The sequence below is a fragment of the Cyprinodon variegatus genome, unplaced genomic scaffold, assembly GCF_000732505.1.
Source record: "Cyprinodon variegatus isolate N-32 unplaced genomic scaffold, C_variegatus-1.0 Scaffold105, whole genome shotgun sequence".
In the NCBI taxonomy this organism is placed as follows: domain Eukaryota; kingdom Metazoa; phylum Chordata; class Actinopteri; order Cyprinodontiformes; family Cyprinodontidae; genus Cyprinodon; species Cyprinodon variegatus.
Genome location: NW_015150558.1, coordinates 58,599 through 69,381, shown reverse-complemented (window position 1 = coordinate 69,381; position 10,783 = coordinate 58,599). Strand labels below are relative to the sequence as shown.

General features: G+C 36.0%; 1 protein-coding gene across 1 annotated transcript; it reads left to right on the top strand.

Annotated features, from left to right (window-relative positions):
* The first annotated feature begins 659 nt into the window (after nucleotides 1-659).
* Nucleotides 660-9,019, top strand: LOC107084619 (GTPase IMAP family member 8-like). Its single transcript, XM_015374542.1, has 3 exons — nucleotides 660-1,668; nucleotides 2,724-3,643; nucleotides 8,942-9,019. Exons 1-3 carry the CDS (start codon nucleotides 660-662, stop codon nucleotides 9,017-9,019), a joined length of 2,007 nt encoding a protein of 668 aa, XP_015230028.1.
* The last annotated feature ends 1,764 nt before the right edge of the window (nucleotides 9,020-10,783 follow it).

Here is a 10,783-nt window from a genome sequence, read left to right as displayed (position 1 = left end):
TAGCATTTTTACACCAGCTGTTGTTGATGTAAACACAGACCCCACCACCTTCAATTCTCTTTTTCTATCGGTGTGGTATAGCATGAGCCCATCTACCCTAACAGCATTGTCCGGTATCGATGTATGAAGCCAGACCTCAGTCAGGATGATGTTGCAGCACTTACAAATCTCCTTCTTTAAAGACAGTTTGAGTCAGAGATTATCCATTTTATTATCCAGTGAGTGGACGTTGGAGAGCAGGATTCCGGATTAGTGTTCTGTGGTAGTTCCTTCTTAGCTTGACCAGCAACAACCAATCTGACAAGTAGACATAGACAACTTCACACTCATCCAGTCACATGCACACAATCCTACTCTAACACACATACTGACATATGCAAGTACTCAACACCATTTTAGATTTGAGAGGTTTAGCTTCCTATTGTGTCATAAAATAAAATATTAGTTTTTTATTACCTTGTCCATGCTGTTTCTTCACAGGCCGAGGTCTCAGGATTATGCTTTTTGGAGCAACTCTGTCAAGCAAGAGGCAACTCTGCAACTTTATTCTAGAGAAAACAAGTTCAGAAATTTCCTCCACATCTCTTCAAGCCAAATTAGTTGAACAGGGGCTATGGAAAGGGAAGTTCTTAACTATCGTGACACCTCCAGAAAGTAAGATGGGAAAAGTAAAAAAAGAGAACCTGAGAAGCTGCATTACCCTTTGTCCTCCTGGACCAAATGTTCTACTGCTCTTAGTAAAACCTTCAGACTTTACCGAGAACGACAGCCAGACTCTGAGGGCCACCCTGAGTTTGTTTGGTGAAGATTCCTTTAAACACTCAATGGTTATTATAACTCAAGAAGATAATAGAACAAGTTTTGCTCTTAATTCTTTAATCAGAGAATGCAAAGGTAGACAGTACAGCCTGGCTGAAAAAAATCACCAGAAATTAATGGAGAAGATTGAAGATATAGTGAAAAGAAACAGCAGTGCCTTCCTAAGCATCAAAGAGGATGGAACAGCATCAAAATGTGACCAGTCATTGCCAGTCATAAATCTGGTTCTGTGTGGGAGTAGTGGATCACAGAAGACCTCAGCAGCCAAGGCCATTCTAGGTCAGACAGATCTTCCTTCAGCCTCCAGCTCATCAGAGTGTGTTAGAAACCAGGGAGAGGTTCGTGGACGTTTGGTTTCTGTGGTGGAGCTGCCTGCCTTGTATGGAAAAGCTCAGCAGGAAGTGATGGAGGAATCATTCAGGTGTATCTCCCTCTGTGATCCTGACGGTGTCCACGCCTTTATCCTGGTTCTACCTGTGGGTCCCCTCACTGATGAAGACAAGGGAGAGTTACAGACCATCCAGGACACATTCAGCTCTAGAGTCGATAACAACACAATGATTCTGTTCACTGTGGAGTCAGATCCTACAGCTCCAGCTGTGGTTAAATTCATTGAACAGGATAATAACTTTAAAGAGCTTATAAAGAGATGTGGCGGTAGATATCTTGTTGTCGAAAGTAGCGACAGAAGGAAATTTTCTGCTGTGATGGATTTTGTGGATAAAAGAAAACAAACCAAATACACATCAGGAAACCTCATTAAAGCCTACTTAGATAAACTTCAACAAGAGAAAAACATCACCGCACTACAAAGCCACCTTTCAATTCTGCCATCACCAACTGGATTCAGTGGTAAGTATTTTAATAGAAATTCTTAAGATATGAAGGACACCAATTTTCTTTGTTAGAACATTTACAGAAACTAGAGTCAGCAAATTAATATAAGCATTAGTAAAATGTATAAGCTTGTTAAATCTATAATCTTCAAGATACCTACCCCAATTTTGTAAACTTTTCATTCCTTTGAATTTGCAAAAAAAAAGGTCTCACACCCCACTTATGCACGTCTCCTCATCACTACTGCTAAGAATGGGTAACGATACACACACTTGACCACTTTATACAGTTTATTTACAGTTATTTCTACATTAGAATGAGACTGTCCTCTCTAGGTACAGTAGAGGGCACACAGATACGATTTGGACCCGTACTGTTCTTGATCATATAGAGTTGAGTTAGGTCCCAAGAGTCTTAGTTACAGAGGTTTGTTCATTGACATTTCTGCTACTGTTTTGCTAATTATCTCCTCAGAAACCCCCGCAGGTTTGGTCCATATTTGCAAGAAATGTTTTCACTCAGCCTGTAATTAGAAGGGAATCGGGTCAGTGTCCCGCTTATAGAAGTAAAAAAGATTTGGTTGATGTTTTTGCTGGTAACAGGATGTCTTATGAAGAGGCCTAAAACAGACTATTTTGAGAGCAGAAACAAATGAATCTGTTTATTTTAAAATATAGGCAAATGTCACATGCAGACATATGCTTTATATTTCTAATTGTACAGGAACCTCTGGAATTAAATCTGTTGGATCTGTTAGTATACATTTACCTTGAAAAACCAGCATGCTGCATTATGGTATTTGTACACATGGTTCCCTTAAGGATTGTACATTTTTCAAACAGGAGTCTGATTGATCATGCACTGTCCACTACGACAACATTATTGCCTGTTTGAATTGAAACTAGTCTTCTTCGTTATTCGAATACCTAATATCCTTTAGCTTAACTATTGAGTAGACTTTTAATGAATGCCAAATTTAGAAAGATTTTTTTTTTTCTTTACTACTGTAATTTTATTTCCTTCAATCAATACTGGGTAAGTTGACCTCTGCTTCCTCTCTGTCACAGGAGGTAAGGACAAGTGGACATATGAGTGCCTCAGAATAGTTCTTATTGGAAAGACTGGATGTGGGAAAAGCTCTTCAGGAAACACTATCCTGGGCAGAAAGGAGTTTGAAGCCAAACTAAGTCAAAAGTCAGTAACAAAGTGTTGTAAGAAATCCCAGGCTGATGTGGACGGTCGTCCTGTTGCCGTGGTGGACACTCTTGGTTTGTTTGATGACAGCTTTACACATGAACAAGTACAACAAGAATTACTGAAATGTATCAGCCTTCTAGCCCCAGGTCCACATGTCTTCCTGGTGGTGGTACCAATTGGAGGAAGACTCACACCAGAGGAGGAAAAGACATTAGAACTTATTAAAGAAGGTTTTGGGAGGAATTCTGAAAAGTACACCATTATCCTTTTTACAAAAGGAGATCATCTTCAAGGTTCACAGTCTATTGAAGATTATATCAAAAATGAGTGTAATGACAAATTCAAAAAGCTGATTGCTGATTGTGGGGGAAGATACCATGTACTTGACAACAGTGACATCAAAAACCGCACCCAAGTAAAAGAGCTGATCAAAAAAATTGACATCATGGTGGCTAAAAATGGGTGCTTCACCAATGAGATGCTGCAAGAGGCAGAAACAGCCATAGAACAACAATATCAGCAAATCCTAAGAGACAAAACTGAAGAAATAGAGAAAGAAAAGAAGAAAATAGAAGAAAAATACCAGAATGACAAGAAGGAGATGGAAAGAAAAATGAAAGAAGAAAGAGCAAAAATTGAAAAAGAGCTCAAGAAGAAAAATGAGAAAATTAAGGAGATCAAGAAAAGACTTCAACGGGCTGAAGAAGAAAAGAGAAGGGAACAAGAGCTGAGAAAAGAAGAAGAAGCCAAACGGGAACGTGAGAGAAACGAAGAACATGTTTACGAATCTGTTGCTGAAGCAGAAAATATTTATGATGACGTTTATAGTGTTTCAGATCTTAGGGGTTATTATGAAAGTGCGATGCAAGATTACAATTACACACTGGAGAAGGATGAAAAAATGAAAGAAAAGGAGAGCATATATTTGGGGGAACTAGACTGTATATACAGGCAAAATTTAAAAAAAACAATTGAAACATATAGGAAGGAAGCAAGAAAAAACGCTGAAGAGCTTAATGAGTTCAAAAACAAATATCTTCAAGACTTTGCAGCTCAGAAACAAGACCATGAAACACAGATAAAACAAAAAGATAAAGATTATAACATGCTGTTGGCCCTGAAAGAGATCACTGACAAGGATAGGAGAACCCAATACAGAACAGACATCACTGACATGGTGGAATGTGTGTCCAAAAAGAGAGAGAATCTGAGAAAAATAAGGGAAATGCTGTCAAAACAAGCAGTTGAGATGAAAAAGGCCAGCACTCAACAAGAAATAACACAACTGGAGAAAAGTCATGACATAGAACTCAGGGAACTTATTCGGCGTCTTCTGAAAAAAACTGAAAATCCATACGAGCCTTAATTTTTTGAATGACTGATGGTGCCAGCATTACACAGGGAACATGAACCCATGAGCCAGGATTTATCTCAATGGGCATCAACAACCAAGAAAACAACCAAAATACAAGGACAGACTTTCTGATCTTTTTATGATCACTCTCTACAGCAACATTGATATGAAAGATTATTTTGTACACATTAAATATTTGGTGTAGAAATATGTCCATGATTTTTAAACTTTACTATAGTTAAATTTTTCTCATAATAAGTTTAACCACTGATGTAAATAAAAGTTCAGCTGTTGAGCTACATGTGTGCTGTTGTTAAATAAATATATAAAAATAAATATATAAAAAAATATATTTTGAAAAGTCAGCAAAAGCTCAAAGCTATAAAACTATGTGAATATATTCATACTACTGAAAATGTATAAACACATTATGATGATACTGTATTTTATTGGGTTGTCTTTTTACAGAAAAGAAAAGGCATATTTGAAATGTGAAATTAATAGTTTTTCCAACTTCTGTAAAAATAACACTCAGATCTCAAACTCATGTTTATTTGCAAATGTCTTTGCAAATAAACATAAATACATTTTGCAAATTACTCATCATTATGGTATTAAGCGCTGCTGCTCTGGTACAAACCATGTAATTCCCTCATATAGTCAAAAAACTGTTTTTCCAATTCCCCTTTGACCACAACTAAACCATAATGAGGCAACGTGTATTTTAAGGTTTCTTGCAATTAAAACTTTAGAAGCTGTTTAGTTTGATTAAATAGTCTGATTAACTGTTTTATTATTACATACTTAGGGATTTAGACATTAAGTCAAAGTCAAAAAGTCAAAAAGCCTTTATTGTCATTATATTCTGCTACAGATACAATGAGATTTATACTGAATATTGGGTATTGATTAATTTTTGAAATTAAAGCAATATTTGTATTAAAATATTTTTTTTGCATTTTGGTATTTTCTTTTATTATTCCCCTTTTTATATTTACTTTTATTTTTCCTCCTTTTCCATTTTTTTCTTCTTGGCAATGCTTTGAAGTTTTCAACATGTTAACCTTTCTTTTTGTGTTTTTTCTTTCTTTTTTATCCAGTGAAGTATTTTGGATTGCTTAATGAATAATGGTTGCTTTATAAATAAACTTCTCTTTCAAATTAATATAATGTACAAGATCTTATTTTTGTCTAAAGAACCTCGGTCTGAATCATTTTTTACTTCTCATTCTCTTCATCATGTTTAATGCACTTTATTCACATTTCTTTCCATTACTTTATTTTTTGTTCAGTTGGTCTGGGTAAATTGACTGAACATAAACTATATAGATAGAAAGACAGCTTCTTTGCACCATAGGATTTTAAGAAATTGCTGCTTTCATCAGAAACACTTCCAGTATTCTGATAATATGTTGTAAATTCTATGTTTTTCCCTCCTGAGTGTCAGGAGAAGTGGATCTCACTTTCCATGCAGACTGAGATGTATGAATATCTGTAGTCTTGTTTTATTAACAGTATTAAGTAATTGTGCCTTGTTTCTGTAAATAAGCAGCTGTTAAACCACTAAGAAAAAACTAGTTTGGATCCCATGACTCATTCTAATTATCAATCAAGTTTCAAATTACCATTCGTCTTAAACATTTTGGAAAAATGTTTCTTTTCCTTTATTGATTTTAGGAAGGAATTACATTTTTCATATTCATATAATAATTCAACATAACCCTTTGACGAGTTAAGTTGTTCTATTTTCACTATTTAAGGAATTTAATTATTATTGGAAGTTGTTTGCTTTTGGATCAGGCTGCCGGCAGCGGTTACACGTTCACAAAGGCTGTGAAGGAGCAGGACTGTGTGCTGAGCCGGATGCTGGGTGCATTTTAATGCAGGCTGGCTGCAGTGGTTGAACTCAAAGGTGAGATGGGATAATATCATGAATGTGCATGCTCGCTTCAAGGAGGAAAAGCCTAACAAATTTGGAAAATTGGATTTGCCATGTAAAGCCAGCAAGAAAAGACTCACAGCTGATGGAAAATTCCTGTGCAGCCTGCTCTCAAAACAATAAGTGTTATTCTTGGATTTGACCTCCCCCTTATTTAACCTGCCCTGGCTGTTATGGGGGAAGAGCCCAGAAGAACTGCTCCCAAACCCCCCCACCCAACTCTGACCAACCAGCCCTCCCCTACCCACGAACATCTGTGGATGCATCCAGACCTGTATCGCCAGCTGATAAACCTCCATCTTATCAAGGACAATGGCCAGCGTTCATGGACAAATTTAAAACATTTTATCATGCATACACAACTAATGCTCAAAATTTCAGATTTTGTCATCTACAAAAGAAATTTTAGATGACAATAAAGTTCAATTATTATTATTATTATGACACAAACTAGAGTTAGTAAAGCACCTCCCTGTGTTGGTGCTGATCTGCTCCATGGATTAGTCATTATATGTCCAAGACACACACACTTACATAACTCACACAGATGAACTGGATGATGCATGTCAACTAAGTTGTTTTTTGCTGATGGGGAAGCTGTAGCATCTGGAGAAAACCCATGTTCACACAACAAACATCCATTCTTTTGGATAGAAAAATAAATATGTAATAAATAAGTATGTTTGGAAACATCTATAATCATCCATGATCTCTAATGTTTAGTAACATTTTTACAGTGTCTAAATTTGTTGATCAGATTCTTTTTTCTAGATTTCAAATGTTCTGCAGTGTCCAATGTGGCCACATGATGGCAATGTAACACCTATCTTGACACTTTTTCATTGGGTCTGATTATACAGTTACTTATTAGACGTCTTTGTATTTTTTATGTCTTGATTTTTTTTTACATTGTTCATAGTCTTCTCAAACAAATAGAAATATCAAAACAGAACAGGGAGAATTGAAGGCTGTAAATCAGGCATATCCAAAGTTGGCCCTCCAGGGCCGATGGTAATCGTATAACCAGTAGTGCCACTGTGGCTGATTAATTCAATTCATAATTTGTATAATAAGTAAAAACAAAAATTAAATGATTTCCAAAGTGTACATTCACACAGTCATTGAAATTTTATATTTAGTTATATAGTTGCAGGTACAAGGAATAAAAGATCAAAATTGAAATCAAAAGATACCTATAAACATAGTTTGTTTAGAAAATATAGATATGCTTTATTTTAACGTGAGGCGCAACTCGGTGATGTGAAAAAAGAACACATTTATTAGCATTTGGAAAAAATAAGTGATGATTCTTGTAATTCAAACTAGAATCAATAAGTAATTATAGCCCTAATTAAATTTAACCAGATTTATCTAAAGTATTAGCAGCAAAAATTTGATTTAGCTTCTCCACCCACAGTGGTTTGGCTTGAGAGCAGCCTTCCGTTTCACGAAGCAGGTTTACTGAAAACTCAAAGTTTCCTAAACCTGAAATCAGGGAAGTTTTCCATTTCAAAAAGAGTTTCCTCATCCTCTGTTTCTGTTGCCATAGTGACATTATTCCCAGAGCTAACCTAGTGGGGAGCAGGTTTTGTTCAGTAAACTCAGTGTCCTCTGTATCCGCTCTCCTTACAGCCAATCACACTGTTTTATTTCCTCATTTAGTCAGAAGATTGAAGTTGTAGTTTTGAGCTTAAAAAAAAAAATAATTCAGCAGGTCTGTTAGCCACTTTAGGTTTTAAAAACAAACATTGCATGTCCGTTTGACGAGGATGTTATTAAAGAGTGATCGGCTTTACACTGTGTGCAGAATTATTAGGCAAGTTGTATTTTTGAGGATTATTTTTATTGTTGGGCCACAATTGTGTTCTCAATCAACCCAAAATACTCCTTAATATCAAAGTTTTATATTTTTTGAAGTTGATGTTTTTTTTTAGATTTGGCCATTTTATGAGGATGTCTGTTTGTGCAGGTAAATACTACTGTGCAGAATTATTAACGTAATAAAAAACAAATATATACCCATCTGACTTGTTTATTTTCACCAGGTAAACTAATATAACAACTCAAAAATCAGAAATAAACATTTCAAAACAAAACAAAAACCAAATCAGTGACCAATATAGCCACTGTTCTTCACTATTACGCTCTAAAGCCTTCCATCCATAGATTCTGTCAGTGTCTTTATCTGTTTGCGATGCACATTGCGTGCAGCAGACACTGTTCAGAGAGGTGGACTGTTTTCCCTCCCTAAAAATCTCACATTTCATAAAGGACCACAGGTTTTCCATGGGGTACAGATCCGATGAACAAGGGGGCCATGTTATTCTTAAGGGCTTTATGATGTCCCGTTCTCTCTTTGCAAAGTTCTTATAAAATGCCAACTGAGCGAAATCCAGCGATCTCCGTTTAACTGGGGTGAATAGCTGAATACTTTTTTTCCCACTTCAGGAGGCACTCCAAAATGTTTCTTACTTTTTTTGAGTCGGAAAGGAACAAATCACTAACAAGCAGATCTATTTGGGTTCGCCAGGCATCATAGTCAACCTCACCATTTGGATTTGGCAATCTACTAGAGAGAGTATGAATCATGCTTTGGCTCTAGCTAGATGGTATTGAGTCACTACGAATTAAGTGTCCAACTATAACCTTTTGGACATGTGGTGGGTTGCATGTACCTTGGTCAAAAGATTGATTATCGGTAGCAGTAATAGGTGGGTTACTGTAAGCGATTGGATCTGAGGGACTTGCCACAGTCGTGATAGGCTGGTCTCCGCCATTTGCCCCATTGTCACTAGTGGGACATCCAGCATGTCAGTCAGAAGGCTGGAGCTGAGTATCGGGACTCTCAGGAGGGACAACTTCTTACCGTTTAAAGAAGGTGTCTTCCAGAAACTGGCAGTAGGTCTGGGAGTTGATCTTGACTCAATCATCAACCCAAAAAGGTCCCACAAGCTCATCCACATTTAAATTACGCATAAAATACACATTTTAAGCCGACATCCTGACATACAGCTTGACTGAATATTAATGGAGATCTGAAATACATTTTTTCCAAAGTTAAAAATATACAAATGCTGACCTTTAATATCAGGAATATGGAAATCTGAAATTTATTAGACATCGAGAATGTTTATTATAGATGTGGAGAATCGAGTCATGTTGTTTGAAATGGTCATTTAGACAAAGAAAAAATATTTTTTCACATATCAGGTATACAAATTCAGTAAAACTAATGCATATCAAAAGGCTTGCCATGGTGTGTTGTGAACACGATATTATTGGATTATTTGTTGAATGGTAGCGGATCAATATATCTATTCAGGTGAAATCCTCTGGGAGCAGGTGAAGATTAAGTCTAAAATTGTTGTTCTAATCTATAGAACCTGTTCATAATCACGGGTTCCTCGTGTTGATTTTTTTCTTCTTTTACACAGTAAATACTTAGTGGCTGATGGCAGCCGTAATTCGGATGTTATCAATGGTTATTAGCAGCCATCATTCCCGTAGGGCTATCATGCCTTCAGATTGTGCCAGGAGGCTCATTAGGTTATAGAGTTAATCCTAACCCTAAAGTATTTCCTTTTCCCCCCGCGCAGCATTAATGAATCTATTTATCTCAAACCTGAAAATAATTTCAATAGCTCTTCATGTAGTGTAAATATAAAAAATAAAATGATCTGCATCTCGCTCATATAAAAAGAAAAGTAATCTCATTCACTGTCACCATCGCCCTATAAATATTGAATTCTCTGTGGAAAAATGCAGATCATTCTTTGATAAGATCCTCACCAAACAGACATGCAATATTTGTTTTTAAAACCTAATGTGTGTAATGGACCTAAAAAAAAAACAATTTTTTCTTCCCCATTTCTTCATTAAAATCTGTAGTTCCAGTGCGATAACATAGGAACTTCCTGTTTCCTGTCGTCATGGTGACTCATCGAATTGAGGCTCCACTGATAATGGCTCTTTAGACTTGTAAAACACGAGCTTAACTCTGAGTGGGCCTACTTAGTGATTATTTAACCAATTCATACCAGCTTTTGTGAAACAGAAAACTCAGAAACAAAAACCCTAAGGTCCCGACCTTAGGCCAGATCAATTTAGAGTTGCCAATTTAAATCTGAGATTGTTAAACATGATTTGTAAAACGGACACCAGCTGTAAAACTGATAGTTTATTCCAAACCAGTTAGTTCTAAACGTTCTAGAAACAGCCTCCACTTGCTTCTTCTTTAGGAAACTCAATTTAGACAGAAAATTACTGTAGAAACCCTATTAAAGAAATTAGAAATCTCAAATTAGTGTTTGATGCTCAACTTAAATTACAAAATTTTATAGAAACACTCTAAAAAAACAACAACAATGGTTTCAAACTAATCAGAAACTACATACCATACCAAGCAGCCTAGCTGTACATGTAATGTAGGTCTAGTATGGGAACAAGCTGCTCCTACTCTTAGATCTCCTACTGGAGATTTACCTTAAAAGCTGGTTGAAGTTTTTAATTTTGAAATATAAAATATGTGGAAACTCAAAAACCAGGTTGATTAAATAAAAAAAAAACAAAAACAACATAAAATGTAAAAATAAAAAAGCACATAAATTTACTTAAGCTGAAGTTTCATCAATCAATGA

Bases quoted from the DNA above. Each gene is read 5' to 3' on its own strand.
- LOC107084619 (XM_015374542.1), top strand. From the start codon at position 660: ATGGGAAAAGTAAAAAAAGAGAACCTGAGAAGCTGCATTACCCTTTGT. The intron at 1,669-2,723 runs GTGGTAAGTATT...TCTCTGTCACAG, and splicing joins GCCATCACCAACTGGATTCA to GAGGTAAGGACAAGTGGACA. The intron at 3,644-8,941 runs GTTGCTGAAGCA...CATTGTCACTAG, and splicing joins AAGAACATGTTTACGAATCT to TGGGACATCCAGCATGTCAG.